At 43.9% G+C, this 25,946-nt stretch overlaps 1 protein-coding gene across 5 annotated transcripts in view; it reads right to left on the reverse strand.

Annotated features, from left to right (window-relative positions):
• col22a1 (collagen, type XXII, alpha 1) overlaps positions 1-25,946 on the reverse strand; it is a 173,101-nt gene that overhangs the window by 79,991 nt on the left and 67,164 nt on the right. For 4 of the 5 annotated variants that reach the window (XM_031903861.1, XM_031903862.1, XM_031903859.1 and 1 more), the window contains 10 exons: positions 25,125-25,157; positions 23,222-23,333; positions 22,453-22,576; positions 18,482-18,757; positions 17,592-17,672; positions 14,110-14,223; positions 13,863-13,907; positions 10,920-10,973; positions 10,350-10,388; positions 1,546-1,599 (listed from right to left, as the gene is read on the reverse strand). In XM_031903861.1, the coding sequence (XP_031759721.1) occupies positions 1,546-1,599; positions 10,350-10,388; positions 10,920-10,973; positions 13,863-13,907; positions 14,110-14,223; positions 17,592-17,672; positions 18,482-18,757; positions 22,453-22,576; positions 23,222-23,333; positions 25,125-25,157 (932 nt within the window). The remainder of the gene's footprint in view (positions 1-1,545; positions 1,600-10,349; positions 10,389-10,919; positions 10,974-13,862; positions 13,908-14,109; positions 14,224-17,591; positions 17,673-18,481; positions 18,758-22,452; positions 22,577-23,221; positions 23,334-25,124; positions 25,158-25,946) is intronic. The other variant, XM_004915036.4, reaches the window with a different exon arrangement.

The following is a 25,946-nucleotide window of genomic DNA, read 5'->3' on the forward strand; positions in this document are numbered from 1 at the left end:
AGTGTAGGACTGGCCAGACCGGGGGTGAGTGAGTGTAGGACAGGCCAGACCGGGGGTGAGTGAGTGTAGGACAGGCCAGACCGGGGGTGAGTGAGTGTAGGACAGGCCAGACTGGGGGTGAGTGAGTGTAGGACTGGCCAGACTGGGGGTGAGTGAGTGTAGGACAGGCCAGACCGGGGGTGAGTGAGTGTAGGACTGGCCAGACTGGGGGTGAGTGAGTGTAGGACAGGCCAGACCGGGGGTGAGTGAGTGTAGGACAGGCCAGACCGGGGGTGAGTGAGTGTAGGACAGGCCAGACCGGGGGTGAGTGAGTGTAGGACAGGCCGGGGGTGAGTGAGTGTAGGATAGGCCAGACCAGGGGTGAGTGAGTGTAGGACAGGCCGGGGGTGAGTGAGTGTAGGCCAGACCGGGGGTGAGTGAGTGTAGGCCAGGCCAGACCAGGGGTGAGTGAGTGTAGGACAGGCCAGACCCGGGGTGAGTGAGTGTAGGACAGGCCGGGGGTGAGTGAGTGTAGGCCAGACCGGGGGTGAGTGAGTGTAGGCCAGGCCAGACCAGGGGTGAGTGAGTGTAGGCCAGACAGGGGGTGAGTGAGTGTAGGACAGACAGGGGTTGAGTGAGTGTAGGCCAGGCCAGACCAGGGGTGAGTGAGTGTAGGCCAGACAGGGGGTGAGTGAGTGTAGGCCAGGCCAGACCAGGGGTGAGTGAGTGTAGGCCAGACAGGGGGTGAGTGAGTGTAGGACAGGCCAGACCAGGGGTGAGTGAGTGTAGGACAGACTGGGGGTGAGTGAGTGTAGGCCAGACAGGGGGTGAGTGAGTGTAGGACAGACCGGGGGTGAGTGAGTGTAGGACAGGCCAGACCAGGGGTGAGTGAGTGTAGGCCAGACAGGGGGTGAGTGAGTGTAGGCCAGACCGGGGGTGAGTGAGTGTAGGACAGGCCAGACCAGGGGTGAGTGAGTGTAGGCCAGACAGGGGGTGAGTGTAGGCCAGACAGGGGGTGAGTGAGTTTAGGACAGACCGGGGGTGAGTGAGTGTAGGCCAGACCGGGGGTGAGTGAGTGTAGGCCAGGCCAGACCAGGGGTGAGTGAGTGTAGGCCAGACAGGGGGTGAGTGAGTGTAGGACAGACCGGGGGTGAGTGAGTGTAGGCCAGACCGGGGGTGAGTGAGTGTAGGCCAGGCCAGACCAGGGGTGAGTGAGTGTAGGCCAGACAGGGGGTGAGTGAGTGTAGGACAGACCGGGGGTGAGTGAGTGTAGGCCAGACAGGGGGTGAGTGAGTGTAGGACAGACCGGGGGTGAGTGAGTGTAGGCCAGACCGGGGGTGAGTGAGTGTAGGCCAGGCCAGACCAGGGGTGAGTGAGTGTAGGCCAGACAGGGGGTGAGTGAGTGTAGGACAGACCGGGGGTTAGTGTGACACAGTTGGCCAGCTTGAATAAATTGCAATACGGGGGAAGTGGGGGGACTATAGAACTTGGCTACTAGGAAACCTGGTGATTTAACTGCTGTGCTTTATCGGAGCCCAAATGACAGTTCTCTGTTCCATACAGTACCTTCTCTCCCTTTTCTCCTCTGATTCCAGAAATCCCTTGTTTCCCTGTATCTCCCTGAAAAAGACAAAAAGAAAAACAAAATAAGTCCATGTTGCACTGGGGGTGTGTTTAGGAGAATGGTACAGCAATCGTTAATGGCAACATTAGCTGTGAGCCATAGGCAGTGAAAGCTATCAGCCGTCAGATTCATTATTTTCCTTGAGAAAGTAGAAGGGAGGCTCACACAAATGGTCCCCAAGATATTGCCCTGTATGCTCCTCAGTCCAGGACTCATCAAACTCATTGCTAGATAAATATCTTGTTTTCAGTATTTTAGTTGCCAGTCTGGGTTACTATAGAGCAGGGGTCTTCAACCTTTCTTACTCGGGAGCCACAGTCAAATGTAAAAAGCCTTGGGGAGCAACACAAGCACCATAAAAGTTCATGGAGGAGCCAAATAAGGGCTGTGATTGGCTATTAGGGGCCTCTATGCACCCTATCAGCTTACAGGGGGCTTTATTTGGTAGGAAATCTTGTTTTTATTCAACCAAAACTTGCCCCCAAGTCAGGAATTCAAAAATAACTACCTGGTTTGGGGGCACTGAGAGCAACATCCAAGGGGTTGGGGAGCAACATGTTGCCCCGAGCCACTGGTTGGGGATCACTACTATAGAGTGATCCCCAACCAGGGGTCAGGAGCAACGCTACTCACCAACCCATTGGATGCTGCCCCCAGTGGCCTCCATGAAGGTGCTTCTTTTTGGAATTTCTGGATTTGAGGCAGGTTTTGGTTGCATAAAGTCTAGTTGTTCAGCCCTGCCAGTCCACATAGGGGCTACCAAATACCCAATTACAGCCCTTATTTGAAGCCCTCAGGAACTTCTTTTATGCTTGTGTTGCTCCCCAACTATTTTTACATTTGAATGTGGCTCACAGGTAAAAAAAGGTTGGGGTTCCCTGCTATAGAGGTTGCTGAAACTAGGGGTGCACCAAATCCAGGATTCAGTTTGGGATTTGGACTTTTTTTAGAAGGATTTGGGCGAATCAATGCGTCTGGCTGAACCGATGCATCTGGTGCAAGGGGTTCACCATTCATTGTAATACCAAAAAGGTTGTGGCTCTGTGTGTGCCAGATGCTTCAATCAAGCCTCATCCATCTATATATTACCCAAGCCCAACAAGAACATCTCAGCTCATGTGATTCAGTCCATGTGATTCAGCCCATGGGATTCAGTCCATATCACTGTTTGTTTGGGCTGTTGGGATTAATTGGGACACGGCTCAATGAGCAGATAATCCTTCCCGTTCCATATGAGAACATTGGATTCACATATACGACACCTACTCGCGTCTATCTCGAATATATTAGTTGTAAAATGTCAAGTTTATTTAAACAAATTGTTACAGAGTTGGTTTTCTCTTCGTCGCCGCGTGCAAACCTGGCATTATCCATTCTTACGATGATAAATCTGTGCTAATGTTTAGACTGCTCCTTCCAGGTGGAAAGTTACTGTAAGTGCTACGTGCGTCTCTCCGTGATTAAACCCCCGGATCTACGGTATCTTTATTCTCCATAACATGAAGCCGTATTCTCAATTCCAGCTGTAAATCAGGATTTGCATTTGTGTCGGCCATTTTTAAAATCCTCAATTCAGGTCTGCAGGTAGTGAAGAGATGGGCTCCTGGTTGTCCAGGAGTTCTGGGACCCCTCTGATGCTGGGGACCCAAGATGAAATATTATTTTTGCCCTACTCAGTAAACCCTTGTGTGTGTATGAACCCATTAAATCAAAATGGCTGTAGTTTTGGGTGGCAAATCAATATGGCTGCCGTTCTAAACCTCCAGGTTAACAATACATATCTCACTGCCAGGATAGGGGTGGTAAGGTGAGGGCCATAACTAGTGCTTCTGAACCAGGGGCGATGCTATAAGGTGAGCTGAGAAAGGTAGGGGTGCCTCACAAGTTACCAGGGGCGGCAAAAAGTTGCCCCCGGTAACTTTAACAGGGGGTAATTCGGAATTTGGGCTCTTAATCGGAATTTGGGCTCTTAATCGGAATTTGGGCTCTTCTATTGCAGAGAGCACAATTGCCCTTTCTTCACTAGCAATGTGCCCTCAACCCGTGCCAAAGCTCCAAATGGCAGGTGTGGGGGGCAAGGGGAAACGGCATCTGAAAGCCCACCTCAGGGTGGCCAAGGGTGCAGAATCACCACTGGTCCGAATGATTAGTGGACAGGCAAGGGGAAAGGAAGGGGGGACAACTACATGGCTGCCCTCTCCCACCCCTCATGAATTGGCTGCATTGCCCCCGTTTTTGCATTTGGAACAATTGACCCCTGATGAATCTGGTAGTAGAGAGTTTTCTATGTTCTGTGTGGTGCAATGTGCCCTCAACCCGCGCCGAAGCTCTGAATGTGAGGTGTGGGGGGCAAGGGGAAACGGCATCTGAAAGCCCACCTTAGGGTGGCCAAGGGTGCAGAATCACCACTGGTCCGAATGATTAGTGGACAGGCAAGGGGAAAGGAAGGGGGGATAACTACATGGCTGCCCTCTCCCACCCCTCATGAATTGGCTGCATTGCCCCCGTTTGAACAAATGACCCCCCCATGAGTCCAGTGGTAGAGACTTTTCTATTTTCTGCACGGTGCCCCCTTGTTACCGAGGATAAATCCAGTGTAAACCACTCTGACCTTGTATCTCATACAGTTTTCCCTTTTTTTTTAGTCTACATCACGTTCCGAACCAGCTGTTTCGATGCTGTGACATTTTACAAGAGCATGGAGACCTGTGTCTGTGCCGTCGCTGGTGCAAGAGGGACACGTTCCTTGGCTGCGGGCAGTTTCCAGCTCGAGAATTTCAAGCATGAATCACATTCTTTCTCCCCAGCTGTCGTTACTTTGCTTAAGGATCACTCCATGTTTCATGGGTTTCAGGATGTCAGAACTGAGTGAATCATCTGCCTGAGTTGTTCCGCAATGAAATATGAAGGTTGATCCTCGGTTTTTATTAGAAATGAGAATCTGGGCCTGGGTGCTGTATCTGTGTGCGTGTTGCATTGGTGTCCATTTATTTTATATAAAGTAATACTGCCCAACATGTAATTGTTAGTCAAGAACAACTGGCATAGTCACCATATCTCCCTGCCACCTCTATCTTGCTCTACTGCCCCCATCTTAAGCTGCCTATACACCGTGGTTATTTGTATATGTATGGAGACTCACCGATCCAGAGTGATAACCATGTACTATGGATACTAAGTGCTCTGGAAACTGGAAGGGTTTGAACGTTCTGCTCACCATGAATTGCCTTATAGGGGTATCAATCAATTCATGGTGCATCAACAGATGAGAAAGTGAAGAAAGGGGGCCACAGAGATCATACTGTATATGTTCTTTGCACCAATGATCAGAGCAATAGACATGAATTCATACTGTTCATTCTCTTTTCATTCAGGCCATAGGCCAAGCAGTTGGAAAGTGTGCCCATCAGACTTTGTTTTGCCACCTTTTGCCTACTCTTGACATCTTACACTGCCAACTTTTACTACTGTCACTAATTCACCATTTGCTCTTCTGTTGCCATCATGCCATAACATCTCCATCGTAGTCTTCTGTTGCCATCATGCCATAACATCTCCATCTTAGTCTTCTGTTGCCATCATGCCATAACATCTCCATCTTAGTCTTCTGTTGCCATCATGCCATAACATCTCCATCTTGCTCTTCTGTTGCCATCATGCCATAACATCTCCATCTTGCTTTTCTGTTGCCATTGTGCCATAACATCTTCATCTTGCTCTTCTGTTGCCATCATGCCATAACATCTCCATCTTGCTCTTCTGTTGCCATTGTGCCATAACATCTTCATCTTGCTCTTCTGTTGCCATCATGCCATAACATCTCCATCTTGTTCTTCTGTTGCCATTGTGCCATAACATTTCCATCTTGCTCCAATGTCTCCATCTTGCTTTACTTTCACCATCTTGCTCTTCTTCTGCCATCTGACTCTATAGTTACCATCTTGCTCTTCTTCTGCCATCTTGTTCGCCTGTCACCTTCTTGTTCTAATATTGCCATCTTGCTCTACAGTCACCATCTTGCTGTATCGTGGACATCTTGATCTTTCCCTTCTACAATGGATCTAGCTTCCTTGGACCACCGGGAGTAACAAATTTATTCAATTGTATATAGTTCTGTTTTCTTTTCGGCATCTTCAGGACCTCCGCAGCAAACACCTGGACTCTACTTGGACTGAGATGGTATTTGCTAAGATTTATATTTTGTTTTCAATAAACTACATAACACCCCAATATTTCCCTAATAAACCTGCTATACCACATTCTTTCTACCTACAGCTGATCCTGCTCGTGGCCACATTATTTGCAGGTCCCTGGTCAGTCGACATGATCCGAACCTCCTAAATAAAAGCTCCGTAGGAGCACATTCTATCTACAAGCACTCAGCCTTAGAAGTTATTGAATTCATTATATATTCACATAGGGTCATTACATAGTACTAATGATCCTCAGTACAGGAACCCAGCACAATTACAGAGGCCTTCATGGGTCATTATAAAGACATTAAAGCACCGATTTACAAAACAGCAAATTGACATAAAATTATCATTGAATCTATTCATCTCAACACGCTTGATGTGTATCCAGCAATTGTACGAACTGATCACAGTGGGCACAGAATTAATATATAAAAAAAGACTAAAGGTAGGGTGCTGGGGAAGGTTAAAAAGTGATTAAAGAACGGTATTGACCCAAACCCCCCCCCCCCCCCCATTCCATTTGGTACATAAACATCAAAGCATCAAAGTCAATTCATCACAAAGAAGACAATGTAAAAGTGTAATTGATGCTCGTGGTGATTTCTGCTCATGGAATTAAATCATTAAGGACTCCTGTCCGGCAGTCAAAGATCTACCTGGTTCAATGGATTGTGGGTATTTAAATGTGAGTGATCTGTTCAATGAGGTGCAAGTTGGACTTTCAGTACAACTGCTGTGGGTAGGGTTGGAAACAACCAAGCTAGAAATAATGTTGGTCAACGTCTTCCGTTAACGTTAGGTGCAGATCTAGACCAACCCAACACATCTCTACAGAGACAGATTCTGTCAATAGTTGAGTTTATCTCTTTTGTTTCCATGCTCCATCTTGTTGGCCAGTTCATTCGTGTTCATCAGTCAAGAGGAGTCTATTCTAGTCTTCTATACATCTCCCACTTTGACTTTAATAAGGAATAAATATATTCAGCATTTGTTTTGCCTTACAACAATTCCTTTCTTTCAAATGCACCATCTGGCAGAAATAACCTAACTGCCAAATTGGGAAATTATACATAGTAACCGCGGTTTAGAAAAGACACAATCCTCAAGTTCTTTATATTGATAAGGAAGGGAAGTGCAATCCTTACCTACTTGAGCCCCACTAAGGGGAAATTCCTTTGTAACCAGAAGATACCATTTTTCATTAGTTCAGTAACCTTGAACAACTTTGGGAACTAAAATCCCTTCTAATAAATAATTTTTATACAGAATAATCAGCCCCGTGGAATTTGCTCAGTTCTGAGAATAAAGAGTTCCCTTGAGAAATCCCAATACTGACCTAGAATGTTTTATTCACGTTAATTAAACCACATCTAGGTCACCTTCTTGGTCAACCCTCAAAGAAAAGTCCTTCTCCATAACACAACCTTTACAACCCCTTTATTAATTTATTTGCCCTTCTGTGATATCTTTCAAGTTCATTGATGTTTTTTCTGTGCTACTGACCCATATTTTAGGTATGATCTGAAATAGCTTTATAATTACAAACAGGGAAAAAGATATTTTCTTCTCTTGCATCAACCTCTATTTTCAGACAAGACAATACATCAAAAACCCCATTAAGCTATGTCTAAAACTGAAGGAAAAGACTGAAAAGAAGGAAGGAAGGAAGGAAGGAAGGAAGGAGGGAAGGAAGGAATGAAGGAAGGAAGGAAGGAAGAAAGGAGGGAAGAAAGGAAGGAAGGAATGAAGGAAGGGAGGAAGGAGGGAAGGAAGGAATGAAGGAAGGAGGGAAGGAAGGAAGGAAGGAAGGGAGGAAGGAGGGAAGGAAGGAATGAAGGAAGGAAGGAAGAAAGGAGGGAAGAAAGGAAGGAAGGAATGAAGGAAGGGAGGAAAAAAGGAGGGAAGAAAGGAAGGAAGGAACTACTTACACTGTTACATAGCAAATAATTCCCTCTGCCATTTAACATTTTATTCTTGAACCAACAAATGTATTTGTAGCTGTAATATTGGTGTGTAGGCGCCATCTCAGTGCCTTGTGCCTGAGTCTGAGCTTTCAGCCAGCGCTACCCATTAGAACTGCTTTCAGCTAACCTATTGTTTCTCCTACTCCCATGTAACTGGAGGAGTCCCAAGCCGGACTTGGATTTCTTACTATTGAGTGCTATTCTGATACCTACTGGGAGCTTCTATTTTGCTCCCTTCCCATTGTTCTGCTGATCGGCTGCTGGGGGGGAGGAGGGGGGATATCACTCCAACTTGCAGCGCAGTAGTAAAGTGTGAGTGAAGTTTATCAGAGCACAGGTCACATGGCTGTGGCACCCTGGGAAATGAAGAATATGGCTAGCCCCATGGGAAAAACAGATTACAATGCAGGATTCTGCTGGAGAAGCTCTATTACCTGATGGGATTTGAAAAAAACATTGCAGTAAATATATTAGTGATGAGCGAATTGGTCCCTTTTCAGTTGAAGTCTATAGGCAACATTTTTTACATGCAACTTTTTTTACTCACTCCAAATCCATTAAAATCAATGGGCGTTTGTTTTTTGCCACAACTTTTTTGTCTCGGTGAGATTTTTGTCTTAGCGACTTTTTTGTCTCAGTTTCACAAACAATGCGGAATTTCGCTGCAAATCCATTCCTTGAAAAAATTCACTCACCACTATTATATATATATACTGTAGCTACTGTATATACAGCTGCTGTGGGTATATACACTTCACAGTTGCCTACGGCCGGTGCTACAGCATCTATAAACTGCGTTCCGGTACTATCTTCTCCTCAAAATAGCACTGATATATATATACAGTATCTATATATATATATATATATATATATACATGAAGGGCCTTTATATTACTGTATATAAATGATCATTCTGGGAAACACATATTGGCCCAGTTTATTCCTCATTGGGAATTTATATGATTAAGGTTGACAATCTGTTCCCTATCACAGGAGACCATGGAATCGCATTCATTATAAGCAGCAAATCTGTGGCCTCTAGTAGAAGACATAAGGGTCCAATTAAAACTCCTTTTACTTAGCGGCATAAAGCTGGCCATACACGGGCCAATTGTAGCTGCCGATATCGACCCCTTAGACCCATTCGGCAGCTTATCGGCCCGTGTATGGGCACTAATGATGGGCCTGTACCCATATCCCGTAGGTGGGGATATCGGGAGAAGATTAGGAGGAATAAGGTACAGCAGACCCAGCAGTTCGGGCCCCCCTGCTGCCTGGACCCCCCCACAACCCCGCGGGGTCTGCTGTATATATAGTTACGCCTAGGGTTGCCGCCTCTGCCGGCGTTTGTTACCGGCCAGGGGTGGGCAGTAGTGATGAGCGAATTTTTTCGCCAGGCATGGATTTGCAGCGAATTTCCGCATTTCGCCATTGGTGAATTATTTCACAAAATTTTCGTGAAAATTCGGCGCAGAAAAATTTGTTGTGCAGAATTTTTTGCCACGTGTCAAATTGGGCGCGGTCGCATCAAATGGGGCACGGTCGCGTCAAAAAAAGGTGCAGTGGCGTCAAAAAAGCACAAGCGGCAAAAAAATATATGCGGGCGACAAAAAATAGACGCGGGCGACAAAAAAGACGCGGGCAGCAACAAAAACTGCGTGACAAATGCTAATTTTTCGCCGTTTCACGAATTTTCTTGCTGTTTTGCGCATTTTATGGTGAAGCGAAACGGGACAGATTCGCTCATCATTAGTGGGCGGGGAAGAGGCGGGCAGTGATGCCACAGGGGGCGGGGAAGAGGCAGGCAGTGATGCCACAGGGGGCGGGGAGGAGGCAGGCAGTGATGCCACAGGGGGCAGGGAAGAGGCAGGCATTGATGCCACAGGGGGCGGGGAAGAGGCAGGCAGTGATGCCACAGGGGGCGGGGAAGAGGCAGGCAGTGATACCACAGGGGGCGGGGAAGAGGCAGGCAGTGATGCCACAGGGGGCGGGGAAGAGGCAGGCAGTGATGCCACAGGGGGCGGGGAGGAGGCAGACAGTGATGCCACAGGGGGCGGGGAAGAGGCAGGCAGTGATGCCACAGGGGGCGGGGAAGAGGCAGGCAGTGATACCACAGGGGGCGGGGAAGAGGCAGGCAGTGATGCCACAGGGGGCGGGGAAGAGGCAGGCAGTGATGCCACAGGGGGCGGGGAAGAGGCAGGCAGTGATGCCACAGTGGGCGGGGAAGAGGCAGGCAGTGATGCCACAGGGGGCGGGGAAGAGGCAGGCAGTGATGCCACAGGGGGCGGGGAACAGGCGGGCAGCAATGTCACAGGGACAGGGAAGATGTGGGGCCGTGACAACACTGGCCAGGGTTATGATGCGGCGGTCATTGATTGCCCCGATTGCCTCGTCAATCTCAGTGAGTCCTGCCCAGTTTATCTAATTTGGAAAACCGTTCAGTAGGTTTTGACCCGGACAGACCTTCCAAAAACCGGGCTCTCTGGGTCAAAACCAGACAGGTGGCAACCCCAGTTACATTACATTGCCTAGTTACTTAACTTTTTATTTCCAAGTGTATAAAGAGTACAAAGAATATGTATTTACCTGCTCTCCTTTCTCTCCCTTTGTTGCAAGAATCCTTCCCTGCAAGGTAAACACAAACATTTATTTGTATCCGGCAATTATAGGCAATAAGTCTGTAAGGAACGTATCGCTGGCGACACAAACGTACAGTAATGGGAAATATATTGCTGGCTTTGCAGACTTCATGGCCATTGGGAAAGCCATGTATTACTGAATAAATTGCAGAGACTTTCTTGTATAATTTGAAATAATTGAATATAATGCAGTGTATTCGTTATATTAATCAAGGGCAAATAGTGCTGCCATTATTCTATGTATAAATAATATAAAGTAGGATTGTTTTGCCCTCAGCATTAATTTCAGCTTCATTAACAACAAGTCCAAGGTTCCTGCTCTCTTTCCTCTCTACAGGCTACTACAGGACCATACAGTAAATGACCTTTGTGTGTTATAGAGATTTCTGGATAATGGGTTTCTGGATAACAAATCTCACATCTGTACAACAATATCTATTACACGGATCACAGACCCAATGAATATAGAAAGAAGCTGCAATGAACCCTCAGTACTAACAGCTGAGACAATACTTACAGGCTCCCCTTTCTCTCCTTTCAGCCCCGGAGCTCCAGACTTGCCTTCTTCTCCCTTTTTCAAAGAAATAACATGCTTTATAATATTTTTAAGAAAAAGACAATATTTTTTTTCATCTGAGATGGGTCAGATAAAGGTATGAAAGAGTATGGCTCAAGATAGATAAGAGAGCACAGTGCAATATATCTACACAAAGCACCGTTGTTTTACCCACAATGCAATTCTTTTCCCAGATGCTTAGGGGCTAATTTGGTCACCCCCATGGGGAAGAAATGTATTGTATGTGTAGGCTCAACATACAAAGAAACCCTGGAAGTGACAGTTGCTAAAGGCAGGTGTTGATTTCAGGGCTCCTTGTAGTAAAGTGTGGGTTGACCTGCAACCTTTGAGTTTACCCATAGGTCAGGCGGGTTAGGGTTGCGATTTGGCATCCATTGCTGGTTTTGCTTGGGTTTGGGTAAAATTGGCAAGATTCAAGAAGTACACTTGTAAGAGGGATGAAAGGGTTCAACAAAGTTAGTGTGGGATCATTTTAGTTATTTTCAGGTAATTACAGCATATGGCCCCTAAATGGTGTAAAGTTGGGTTAAGTTAGGTTAAAAAGTTTTAGTTGTAGTATTAGTGCCTGGCCACTAGGGCAAGGGAAATAGGGTATAAAAATAAGAGTAGGACAGGGTGCAGCTGTCTATGGCCAATGGGAAACATCTGCACAACAAGATGGGACCAAAGACAGAGGAAACACCAAGCAGGAAGGAAGTCACCGGGTGAGTATTACAGGGTAGCTAGAATTAGGGTTAGTTTTTCTTAGGATCTCACCATTGGGAATGTGAGGCAAGGACATCTAGTACGGGCAGCACGTGCCCCACCAAGGAGAGAGAAGAGGTTAGCACCTTGGTGGGTACTATGCAAGTTAGGTGTTTAGTTAAGGGTGAGGGACCCAAGAGCATCTGGTTCCATTGGGCTAAGCCCTGTGATAGGGGGTTTGGAGTCCCCCTGAGGAAAAGTACTGGAGGCTGAAGGTGGAAGGGGTGAATGAACAGTGGGAAGGGCAGTGTGTGTGATTAATAGGGACTAACTGTGTATGGAGGTGTGTTAACCTGCTTGGTGGAATTAACATCCGCTACACACTCTTCCTCTGCTCCTGTAGTTTCCCTGTTTCGGAGCCTAAGGTGCACACAGGTGTAGCCTACAGAGCGGCAAGAAGAGGGTTGGGTGCTGCTCCTACAATGGCAACATTCTGCGCGTTAGAGCTGGGGGCAAGTTGAGTATTTCCTGACCCGCACATCATTACGTCCAAGGGGCCTGTCCTGAACAAGTGCTGCTCAGAGGGCGACATCTAATCCTTTATTTATTATAAAAAAGGTTGGCTGTTGGATCAGCACTTTTGCAGAATAGAGAGATGCTAATGTTTGTCCTTCCATGGGAGCCGCTGCCCTTGCCGGCAACCAAAGCTGAATCACGCCGAGTCTCCGGTGATGAATGACTTACTGTATCACAATGTACTGACGGGTTTTTTTTTTCTCTTTTGAACAAAAGCACCAAAAAGGATTTTTAAGTCTTGCAACTAAAACCACATTAAGGCCTGGCCTGGATCCATCAGACTGCGGAAGCTCAGTTCTTAAAGGGAAACTACACCCCCAGAATGAATACGTAACCAACAGACAGTTTATATTATGTTAAGTGGCCTATTAAAGAATCTCCCCAAACTGGAATATATATATCAGTAAATATTGCCCTTTTACATCCTTTCCCTTGAGCCGCCATTTAGTGATGGGCTGTGTGCTCCCTCAGAGATCAGCTGACAGGAAGTGATGCAGCTCTAACTGTAACAGGAAGTAGTGTGGGAGCAAAAGGCAGAACTCTGCCCATTCATTGGCTGATGGGGCCTAGCATGTATGTGTGCCTTGGCTTGTTTGTGTGCACTGTGACTCCTATGATCCCAGGGGGCGGCCCTTAGTACATAAAATGGCAGTTTCCTATTTAGGATTACCCAATGGCACATACTGCTAAATAAGTATATTTATATGAAAATGGTTTATTTAGATGAAGCAGGGTTTTACATATGAGCTGTTTATGCAATATATTTGTATAGAGACCTACATTGTTTGGGGGTATAGTTTCCCTTTAAAGTGGTGCTGATGCCTCAGAGTTATTGAAGGTACTGGATTCCTCATGCATACAAAACTTACAGAATGGGTTCTATCTTTTGCAGTTCTTTGGGTTTGACATAATATTAGGGTTGAAGTATTCTTCCTATGTCTAGTGTTGCCACATATCCGGTTTTGACCCAGACAGCCCGGTTTTCAGAAAAAATTTCCATATTAGGAAAACTGGGCAGGACTCACTGAGATTGACACGGCGATTGGCATGTCAATCTCAGTCAAAGCCCAGTGACATCACTTTCCTTCTCTTGCCCCGCCCTGTGACACCATGGCCCCGCCTTTTCCCCACCCCTGTGACATCACCTCCCGCCCCCTGCTCGTCAAAAAGCCAGCAGAGGTGGCAACCCTACCTATGCCCCACCTAGTAGTGCAGGCAGGGAATTATGACAAGCTTGGGTTCCAGTAGAACAAGTTCCTTCAGGCTTCTGCCACCAATACCCTGTATTTGCACCTCCCTGTCATATATCAACTTCCAATGGAGAAAGAGGGCGCCATTTTGTACCGTGTAAGCGTGCTCTGCCTAGGTGCCAACTATAACAGCAGGGTACAAAAACAATCAAAGCAATCCCTGATGAAGATACAACCTGCAAAGTATTCTGCCACCTACTGGGTGTACTTATATACAGTGAATATCTATGGTCTGAAGAACAGAACATTCCATGGTCTTTAATGGGCCAAGCTGAAATCCCATAGCATATACTGTAACCTTCCCATGGTCTTAAATCTGCCCATTCAGTAAATACCCCAGCAACACAATTACATCTAAAATACAAATACTCACCTTTGGCCCCATTGGACCTTCTGGACCTGGTAAACCCGTTTCACCCTATAAATAAAAACATAAAATGCAGAAAAGTATTGAAAACAACCAAGTACAATAACAATATAATAATATAATAAACAATAGAACTCATTTTATCACAATTAAATAAATATTGTATTTATCAGTTAACACAGTTCTGTCTGGTTCTGTCCTGCTATTTGTTTTATATAATCATAAAGTAAAACATTTCATAATAAAGGGGTACCTTCTCTCCATAGGGGCAGTGAGAGCAGTTGAGAATGTTGTGCGTTACCCTCTGTTCAGCGGCCGTGGGTGTTGGCACAATAGGAGGTGGTTCTGTGACTACAGTGATTACACACTAATAAGGAAAATTTAAAAAATACATGAAATTATTTAAAACTTAAATTCAGGGTGCTATATAAAAAAAATTTAATAAAACTTCCTAATGATGGTGGCATGTCCCTTGCAAGTACCCTGCATGTACCCGCCATGTCCCCGGTATGTCCCCGGCATATCCCCACCATGTCCCCGGCACATCCCTAGAATACCCCCCTCGCATGTCCCAGGCATATCCCCGCCATGTCCCCGACATGTCCCCGGCACATCCCTAGAATACCCCCCTCGCATGTCCCCGGCATATCCCCGCCATGTCCCCGGTATGTCCCCGGCATATCCCCACCATGTCCCCGACATATCCCCGGCATATCCCTGGAATACCCCCCTGGCATGTTCCCGGCATATCCCCGCCATGTCCCCGGTATGTCCCCGGCATGTCCCTGCCATGTCCCCGGCATATCCCTGGAATTCCCCCCTGGCATGCCCCCAGCATATCCCTGGAATACCCCCTGGCATATCCCCGGCATAACCCTGCCATGTCCCCGGCATGTCCCCGGCATATCCCTGGAATACCCCCCGGCATGTCCCCGGTATGTCCCCGGCATATCCCTGGAATACCCCCCGCCATGTCCCCGGTATGTCCCCGGCATATCCCCACCATGTCCCCGACATATCCCTGGAATACCCCCCTGGCATGTTCCCGGCATATCCCCGCCATGTCCCCGGCATATCCCCGCCATGTCCCTGGCATATCCCCGGCATGTCCCCGGCATGTCCCCGGTATTTCCCCGGCATATCCCTGGAATACCCCCCCGGTATGTCCCCGGCATATCCCTGCCATGTCCCCGCCATGTCCCTGGCATGTCCCCGCCATGTCCCTGGCATGTCCCCGGCATGTATCCGGAAATTCTAAATCAAGCTGAACTAATTCCTGTTTAACATCTTTCTATAGTGCTGGGGAAAAGATTAGTAAATAGCCCAAACCATTATTCTTCTTAAATTTTTTAAAATTTGGTCCCAATATAAAAGTGATAAAATTCAGTTATATTCGTGGTCAGTCATTAGCATATTAATAAAAACTTATTAAAAAAAACTATTAAATAAATTAAAAAAACTTAAATAAAACTTGAATTGGAGAAAAAACGATTGAATTTAATTTAATTTTATTGTAATGAAAATCGCCTTGTTCTGTTAATATTTGCAAATCGGACTGTTTAAAAAACAAATAAAAAATGGAGAACTTAAATTTGAAAAAAATAGAGATTGTATGTTTTTACCGATTTTATTTTAATCGTAAAAAAGAAGCAATCTTGAGTTTCAATACACAGGCCCCGGGCAGGCTGATTTCTATAAGGCACGTAGAAGCTTGTAGAAGATTTTAGCTGCCCAATTATTTTCATTTGATTTTTTTGAGAATTTTTAGATTAAAAAATCTCAAAAATCTGCATTTTGGAAAAAACATTAGAGATTGTGTTTCACCCAGATTTTCTACAATCATTTTCAACTTGAAAATGAGCCTAAATATTGAGAATACAGCTGAACAAATTAGCACTTTTGCCCCCTATAGACTAGAGATGAACCGAACCCCCGAATCCATCCCAAGGGAATTGGGCGAATACCGAACTGAATCCAAATCCTAATTACATCTCCAATCGGTCATTTCTAGGAAACAGTTTCGTATCCTCGTAATGTTTCTTTGAAGCGCAATTTATTGCTATTTCTCCATCGCTGAACACTGAGAACCAAAACTTTATTTTTTATATATTTACACTTTCTTGTTTCATTTAATGACCTTTTCCCACCGCTGTGCGTGGAGGTAATTAATTCAGGATCATTGAGAATGAGATGAAGACTCGGAAATAAAAGTGGAAACAAACTCTCCTTTTCCAAAGAATTTAGATTGTAGTTAATGAGATTTTTCCCCCACTATCCGTGCACTTGTGCAGCTAGAATATTAATAGGGATTCTTATTGGCCCATTGGGAATATAAAGAGGATTTCTTACTGGCCCATAGGGAATATAAAGAGGATTTCTTACTGGCCCATTGGCAATATAAAGAGGATTTCTTACTGGCCCATTGGGAATATAAAGAGGATTTCTTACTGGCCCATTGAGAATATAAAGAGGATTTCTTACTGGCCCATTGGGAATATAAAGAGGATTTCTTACTGGCCCATTGGGAATATAAAGAGGATTTCTTACTGGCCCATTGGGAATATAAAGAGGATTTCTTACTGGCCCATTGGGAATATAAAGAGGATTTCTTACTGGCCCATTGGCAATATAAAGAGGATTTCTTACTGGCCCATTGGCAATATAAAGAGAATTTCTTACTGGCCCATTGGGAATATAAAGAGGATTTCTTACTGGCCCATTGGCAATATAAAGAGGATTTCTTACTGGCCCATTGGGAATATAAAGAGGATTTCTTACTGGCCCATTGGGAATATAAAGAGGATTTCTTACTGGCCCATTGGGAATATAAAGAGGATTTCTTACTGGCCCATTGGCAATATAAAGAGGATTTCTTACTGGCCCATTGGGAATATAAAGAGGATTTCTTACTGGCCCATTGGGAATATAAAGAGGATTTCTTACTGGCCCATTGGGAATATAAAGAGGATTTCTTACTGGCCCATTGGGAATATAAAGAGGATTTCTTACTGGCCCATTGGGAATATAAAGAGGATTTCTTACTGGCCCATTGGGAATATAAAGAGGATTTCTTACTGGCCCATTGGGAATATAAAGAGGATTTCTTACTGGCCCATTGGCAATATAAAGAGAATTTCTTACTGGCCCATTGGGAATATAAAGAGGATTTCTTACTGGCCCATTGGCAATATAAAGAGGATTTCTTACTGGCCCATTGGGAATATAAAGAGGATTTCTTACTGGCCCATTGGGAATATAAAGAGGATTTCTTACTGGCCCATTGGGAATATAAAGAGGATTTCTTACTGGCCCATTGAGAATATAAAGAGGATTTCTTACTGGCCCATTGGGAATATAAAGAGGATTTCTTACTGGCCCATTGAGAATATAAAGAGGATTTCTTACTGGCCCATTGGGAATATAAAGAGGATTTCTTACTGGCCCATTGGAAATATAAAGAGGATTCCTTACTGGCCCATTGGGAATATAAAGAGGATTCCTTACTGGCCCATTGGAAATATTAATAGGGATTCTTACTGGCCCATTGGGAATATAAAGAGGATTCCTTACTGGCCCATTGGAAATATTAATAGGGATTCTTACTGGCCCATTGGGAATATAAAGAGGATTTCTTACTGGCCCATTGGGAATATAAAGAGGATTTCTTACTGGCCCATTGGGAATATAAAGAGGATTTCTTACTGGCCCATTGGGAATATAAAGAGGATTTCTTACTGGCCCATTGGGAATGTCGCAGCAAGTCTCCAGTTCAGCATGGCGAGAATCACAGTATATAACGATGCGTTGGAGATCAAACTGAAAAGACAAATGAAAAAAAAAATCAAATCTTGGGGTACATTATCCCTTTATATGGTCACAGAACCCCTCAGTGACTTCTAATATCCTTATCATGTACAGTAGGGGGTACATTATCCCTTATAATACATGAGTGATACTCAGAGTTCCCTGTATAACCCAGCCTGCAGCCTTGTGCCTTTATATGGGCACAGAACCCCTCAGTGACTGCTAATATCCTTATCATTTACAGTAGGGGGTACAGTATCCCTTATAATACATGAGTGATACTCAGAGTTCCCTGTATAACTCAGCCTGCAGCCTTGTGCTTTTATATGGGCACAGAACCCCTCAGTGACTGCTAATATCCTTATCATTTACAGTAGGGGGTACATTATCCCTTATAATACATGAGTGATACTCAGAGTTCCCTGTATAACTCAGCCTGCAGCCTTGTGCCTTTATATGGGCACAGAACCCCTCAGTGACTGCTAATATCCTTATCATTTACAGTAGGGGGTACATTATCCCTTATAATACATGAGTGATACTCAGAGTTCCCTGTATAACTCAGCCTGCAGCCTTGTGCCTTTATATGGGGGGCACAGAACCCCTCAGTGACTGCTAATATCCTTATCATTTACAGTAGGGGGTACATTATCCCTTATAATACATGAGTGATACTCAGAGTTCCCTGTATAACTCAGCCTGCAGCCTTGTGCCTTTATATGGGCACAGAACCCCTCAGTGACTGCTAATATCCTTATCATTTACAGTAGGGGGTACAGTATCCCTTATAATATTATTATATAGTGGAATACCAAACATACTTCAATGGGCACACTGTCATAAAGGCGTTTTCCAATCACAGTTTTCCCTTGAATGTCGATATTTTCTCTCTCTTCGATGGGTACAGTCATTACAAGTTTGCAGTCGATATAAAGGGAGACCGTGTTGGACTGGACACTCATCGCTATCTTGTGCCAGTTACGGTCAAACAGATCGCTGACTTGCGTTCCACGAAAGCTCGCCTTCACTGCGTCCTTGGTGACTCCAACAGAACTATATTCCAAAGCTTTATTTTCCCCATCCAGTCTCAGAGACACCTTTTTAAATAGAAGAAGAATTTTTCTAATTTGATTGCTGTATCATAAATTACAGATATGGGACCTACTATCCAGAATGAGTAGGACCTGGGGTTTTCTGGATAAGAGGTCAGGTACAGGTACTGTTTTATTATTACAGAGAAAAGGGAATCATTTAACCATTAAATAACCCCAATAGGGCTGTTCTGCCCCCAATAAGGGGTAATTATATCTTAGTTGGGATCAAGTACAGGTACTGTTTTATTATTACAGAGAAAAGGGAATCATTTAACCATGAAATAAACCCAATATGGCTGTTCTGCCCCAATACGGGGTAATTATATCTTAGTTGGGATCAAGTACAGGTACTGTTTTATTATTACAGAGAAAAGGGAATCATTTAACCATTAAATAAACCCAATAGGGCTGTTATGCCCCCAATAAGGGGTAATTATATCTTAGTTGGGATCAAGTACAGGTACTGTTTTATTATTACAGAGAAAAGGGAAATCATTTAACCATTAAATAAACCCAATAGGGCTGTTCTGCCCCAATAAGGGGTAATTATATCTTAGTTGGGATCAAGTACAGGTACTGTTTTATTATTACAGAGAAAAGGGAATCATTTAACCATTAAATAATCCCAATAGGGCTGTTCTGCCCCAATAAGGGGTAATTATATCTTAGTTGGGATCAAGTACAGGTACTGTTTTATTATTACAGAGAAAAGGGAATCATTTAACCATGAAATAAACCCAATAGGGCTGTTCTGCCCCAATAAGGGGTAATTATATCTTAGTTGGGATCAAGTACAGGTACTGTTTTATTATTACAGAGAAAAGGGAATCATTTAACCATTAAATAATCCCAATAGGGCTGTTCTGCCCCAATAAGGGGTAATTATATCTTAGTTGGGATCAAGTACAGGTACTGTTTTATTATTACAGAGAAAAGGGAATCATTTAACCATGAAATAAACCCAATAGGGCTGTTCTGCCCCCAATACGGGGTAATTATATCTTAGTTGGGATCAAGTACAGGTACTGTTTTATTATTACAGAGAAAAGGGAATCATTTAACCATTAAATAAACCCAATAGGGCTGTTCTGCCCCCAATAAGGGGTAATTATATCTTAGTTGGGATCAAGTACAGGTACTGTTTTATTATTACAGAGAAAAGGGAATCATTTAACCATTAAATAACCCCAATAGGGCTGTTCTGCCCCAATAAGGGGTAATTATATCTTAGTTGGGATCAAGTACAGGCACTGTTTTATTATTACAGAGAAAAGGGAATCATTTAACCATTAAATAAACCCAATAGGACTGTTCTGCCCCAATAAGGGGTAATTATATCTTAGTTGGGATCAAGTACAGGCACTGTTTTATTATTACAGAGAAAAGGGAATCATTTAACCATTAAATAAACCCAATAGGACTGTTCTGCCCCAATAAGGGGTAATTATATCTTAGTTGGGATCAAGTACAGGTACTGTTTTATTATTACAGAGAAAAGGGAATCATTTAACCATTAAATAAACCCAATAGGACTGTTCTGCCCCAATAAGGGGTAATTATATCTTAGTTGGGATCAAGTACAGGTACTGTTTTATTATTACAGAGAAAAGGGAATCATTTAACCATGAAATAAACCCAATAGGGCTGTTCTGCCCCAATAAGGGGTAATTATATCTTAGTTGGGATCAAGTACAGGTACTGTTTTATTATTACAGAGAAAAGGGAATCATTTAACCATTAAATAATCCCAATAGGGCTGTTCTGCCCCAATAAGGGGTAATTATATCTTAGTTGGGATCAAGTACAGGTACTGTTTTATTATTACAGAGAAAAGGGAATCATTTAACCATTAAATAAACCCAATAGGGCTGTTCTGCCCCAATAAGGGGTAATTATATCTTAGTTGGGATCAAGTACAGGTACTGTTTTATTATTACAGAGAAAAGGGAATCATTTAACCATTAAATAAACCCAATAGGGCTGTTCTGCCCCAATAAGGGGTAATTATATCTTAGTTGGGATCAAGTACAGGTACTGTTTTATTATTACAGAGAAAAGGGAATCATTTAACCATTAAATAAACCCAATAGGGCTGTTCTGCCCCCAATAAGGGGTAATTATATCTTAGTTGGGATCAAGTACAGGTACTGTTTTATTATTACAGAGAAAAGGGAATCATTTAACCATTAAATAACCCCAATAGGGCTGTTCTGCCCCAATAAGGGGTAATTATATCTTAGTTGGGATCAAGTACAGGCACTGTTTTATTATTACAGAGAAAAGGGAATCATTTAACCATTAAATAAACCCAATAGGACTGTTCTGCCCCAATAAGGGGTAATTATATCTTAGTTGGGATCAAGTACAGGCACTGTTTTATTATTACAGAGAAAAGGGAATCATTTAACCATTAAATAAACCCAATAGGACTGTTCTGCCCCAATAAGGGGTAATTATATCTTAGTTGGGATCAAGTACAGGTACTGTTTTATTATTACAGAGAAAAGGGAATCATTTAACCATTAAATAAACCCAATAGGACTGTTCTGCCCCAATAAGGGGTAATTATATCTTAGTTGGGATCAAGTACAGGTACTGTTTTATTATTACAGAGAAAAGGGAATCATTTAACCATGAAATAAACCCAATAGGGCTGTTCTGCCCCCAATAAGGGGTAATTATATCTTAGTTGGGATCAAGTACAGGTACTGTTTTATTATTACAGAGAAAAGGGAATCATTTAACCATGAAATAAACCCAATAGGGCTGTTCTGCCCCCAATAAGGGGTAATTATATCTTAGTTGGGATCAAGTACAGGTACTGTTTTATTATTACAGAGAAAAGGGAATCATTTAACCATGAAATAAACCCAATAGGGCTGTTCTGCCCCCAATAAGGGGTAATTATATCTTAGTTGGGATCAAGTACAGGTACTGTTTTATTATTACAGAGAAAAGGGAATCATTTAACCATGAAATAAACCCAATAGGGCTGTTCTGCCCCCAATAAGGGGTAATTATATCTTAGTTGGGATCAAGTACAGGTACTGTTTTATTATTACAGAGAAAAGGGAATCATTTAACCATTAAATAAACCCAATAGGGCTGTTCTGCCCCCAATAAGGGGTAATTATATCTTAGTTGGGATCAAGTACAGGTACTGTTTTATTATTACAGAGATAAAGGAAATCATTTTTAAAAATGAGAATTATTTGATTAAAATGGAGTCTATGGGAGATGGCCTTTCCACAATTTGGAACTTTCTGGATAATGGGTTTCTGGGTAACGGATCCCATACCTGTACTTCAAATTGTTGCCCAAATGAAATTAACCTAGGTTACCGGGGAAGGTTTATAGGTTATTAGGGTGCTCTAGTGGGTAATTGTTGATATTTTTTCCATATTTTGATTGTTACTCATGCAGAATGGAAGTCAGTGGGGGCCATCTATAAAATTTGTGCAGCGCCGAATTATCCGCACAGTGAACATATTTGCCCTGCCCGTTAATCTCTAAACTGATTTCAATTGCGAGTTTATATTCACAAAGTGGAAATGGGCGCTATATTCGCACACAGAGGGCACGATCATGTAAATCACAATCTCATTCGCAAATTTTTGTGACCAATTTCGCATTTCACCATGATTCAAAAAGTCAAACAGGACAAAGAGAAGACGCGGGGCGCAGCAGGGACACGTTACCTGGGGGATTCCATATTTGTCAATAATTTGCCATATATACCAGTCCTCTCGCCTGGAAGTCTTCCTGAATCTGAATGTTGTTACAAAGGCATATTCATCCGGAAGTCCTTGTGGGAATATGTCCCTGGGAAACAGATACAGCTTACAAAAAAACAGCTTACAGGGGCAAATAGGTACGGGAAGGTACGGCAGGGAAGATTAAATTTATTATATTATATTTAATTATATTAAAAGGTTGCTATTATATAAGAAATATTAAATCCAAAAATGATTAAACTTAATGTCTACAACACTGATAGGCAACCCAAAGCCCTCCAGAGATGCCTAAATATGAGTAGTTCAACCTCAAGTGGAAGGTACCTGGGTGCTTCTCCTCTTCCCCTTCTCTAAATATTAGGAATTATTAATGTATATATATATATGTTTGTTTAAATGGAATATATGTTGAGGGAAAAGTGTAGGCCTGGAGCCACCAAGGGTCACTTTATACCAGAGCATATAAATTACTCTCCATTTCACAAAGAAAATGTATCTAAGGAAGTCTTCACTCTTACGCACAAATTGCTCTATAACAGGCCTGGCATCTAGTAAATGTGTCTCCTAATGACTGCTCTAATGGGCCTCACACGGCCCCACGTCTATCTGATACCCTGAGTGCAGCTTTATTGTCAGTAATATCAGTAAATAGACCATTGGGTTCATCGAAATGGGCAGACAAATTATTAAAGGGAATGTAAACCCAAACAAAGCAAAGCCATGGAGTTCTTACTCAGTCTGCTGCACAATGGGCATGGTTCCAAGTCGGACATAAGAACTCTGCACTCCATTCTCCTTCATTCCGAATGTCTCTTTCACGCGGAATAAGTCCATGAGATCAAAACCTGATGATTTGCCACACACAGAGAAATGGAATTAGTGAGACTCGTTATCGGGGCTGAAGGAGATAATAATCAGTTTTATCAGCGAAGGGCAACATCATCGGCACGAGATAAGGGTAAGCAAGTTATACATATAAGCAGGATTTGTAGAGAGGAATGTTCCTTGCAGTCATACTGTGCTCTGTTTGCCCCCTCCTGGGATTGACTTACTTTTCCATATGGACACACAGATCATAGGTCGATTCATCAATAGATACCACAAAGGTTCTCCATATGGCCAAAAGTATCTGGACACCTGCCTGTCCAATATCTTATTCCCAATCCAAGGGCGTTAATATGAAGTTGCCCCTCCCTTTGCTGCAATAACTGCCCCTACCCTTGCTGCTATAACTGCCCCTACCCTTCTGGGAAGGTTCCCACTAGATGTTGGAACAGTGTTGCTGGGAGTTGCTCCCATTCAGCCACAAGAGCATTAGTGAGGTTGGGCAGTGATGTTGGGGATCAGGCTCACAGTCGGGGTTCCATCCCACAGGGGGTCAGTTGGGTTGCCCCTCCCCTTGCTGCTATAACTGCCCCTGCCCTTCTGGGAAGGTTCCCACTAGATGTTGGAACAGTGTTGCTGGGAGTTGCTCCCATTCAGCCACAAGAGCATTAGTGAGGTTGGGCAGTGATGTTGGGGATCAGGCTCACAGTCGGGGTTCCATCCCACAGGGGGTCAGTTGGGTTGCCCCTCCCCTTGCTGCTATAACTGCCCCTGCCCTTCTGGGAAGGTTCCCACTAGATGATGGAACAGTGTTGCTGGGAGTTGCTCCCATTCAGCCACAAGAGCATTAGTGAGGTTGGGCAGTGATGTTGGGGATCAGGCTCACAGTCGGAGTTCCATCCCACAGGGGGTCAGTTGGGTTGCCCCTCCCCTTGCTGCTATAACTGCCCCTGCCCTTCTGGGAAGGTTCCCACTAGATGTTGGAACAGTGTTGCTGGGAGTTGCTCCCATTCAGCCACAAGAGCATTAGTGAGGTTGGGCAGTGATGTTGGGGATCAGGCTCACAGTTAGGGTTCCATCCCACTGGGGGTCAGTTGGGTTGCCCCACCCCTTGCTGCTATAACTGCCCCTACCCTTCTGGGAAGGTTCCCACTAGATGTTGGAACAGTGTTGCTGGGAGTTGCTCCCATTCAGCCACAAGAGCATTAGTGAGGTTGGGCAGTGATGTTGGGGATCAGGCCTGGCTCACAGTCAGCATACCGACTGATCCAATGGATATCGCTTGAGAATAAGACTTTTAACGTTGTTGTATAGAGAATTATCTGGTATAGACTGATATACCATGTTGGGGTAACTCTGGCTACGGAACATGACGAAGAGTCATAAGCTTCATTCCAACAAAAATTAAGAAAACTTGTGAGCACCATATATTGCATTAAAGAGGCTTCTCCCCTTAATTGTAGACTTATCAACTAATAACACAATAAATATATTTTATTTGTATTAATTTGATTTAGTTGAAGAAGACAGTGCTTTTAAATGTGTCTCCCTGGCACAGACATACATTGGTGATCTTGGGTACAGCAAAGTGTGGAATTAAGGACACAGAGATCCAGTACTGGTTGCAATACGCCATGAACAGCAACAGAGAAAAGGGGGACATGGGGGTGATAGTTTCAGGGAGCTTGAAAGTCAGTATTTAGTGAAGTGAAACGGTGGAAGCACCAGCAGAATACAAGGGAGTGCTGGGAGAAGTATCAGGAATAGGGAGAAGGAGGTTTTATTGCAGTTGGTCACTGGTGACACCTCACCTTGAGATTTGCATTGAATTCCAGGACACCTATCTACAGAAAGACATTAATAAAATAGAAACAGTTCAGAGACGGACAGCTGAGATGGTGCATGGTTTAAACAATATCACATTAGGATAGACCTCAGTACATACAGCTCAGAAGAAAGAGAGAAAAGAGTGATAGTATGGAAATAAAAAAAACTTTTGACAAGAAAGGAAAGTATGTTCCAGAAGAGGAGAAGGGCAAGAACAACAGTTGGAGCACTGTCTATTGACTGAGCTGACTGTGAAAACCATTTGCAACAAGTCCAACATTAGTGGGAACCTAGAAAACAGCCACATCCACATGGACAGCAAATGTAACCAACCGCAGTACAAGGTTCTTGGCACCAATAAACAGAGCTCCATCTGTGGTGAGCCCATACTGAAGGAGAAAGGGAGAAACTGAACATTAGAGATTTCTTCTGTAAGAAACAGTCACTGATACATGGAATTGTCTACTGGCGAATAAGATGAAAAATACCGCAATACAGCAGAGGAATGATATTAGGGATGCACCAAATCCGGGATTCTGGTCGGGATTTGGCCAAGATTCTACCTTTTTCGGCAGGATTTGGATTTGGCTGAATCCACGCATTTGCAAATTAGGATCCAGATTCAGTACGGTATTCAGCCGGATCTTTTATGAAGGAAAAAGTGGATTCGGTGTATCCCTAACTGATATAAAGAAGTGATACAGAGCAGCTGTAGGCACAGAAGCCACCTGAGATCCATGCATTCAACTTTTTGCACTAAAGGTCCTTTGGCTCCTTTGTCCAGCTCCTGCTAGCCATATGCATAA

This window comes from Xenopus tropicalis, chromosome 6 (assembly GCF_000004195.4).
Source record: "Xenopus tropicalis strain Nigerian chromosome 6, UCB_Xtro_10.0, whole genome shotgun sequence".
In the NCBI taxonomy this organism is placed as follows: domain Eukaryota; kingdom Metazoa; phylum Chordata; class Amphibia; order Anura; family Pipidae; genus Xenopus; species Xenopus tropicalis.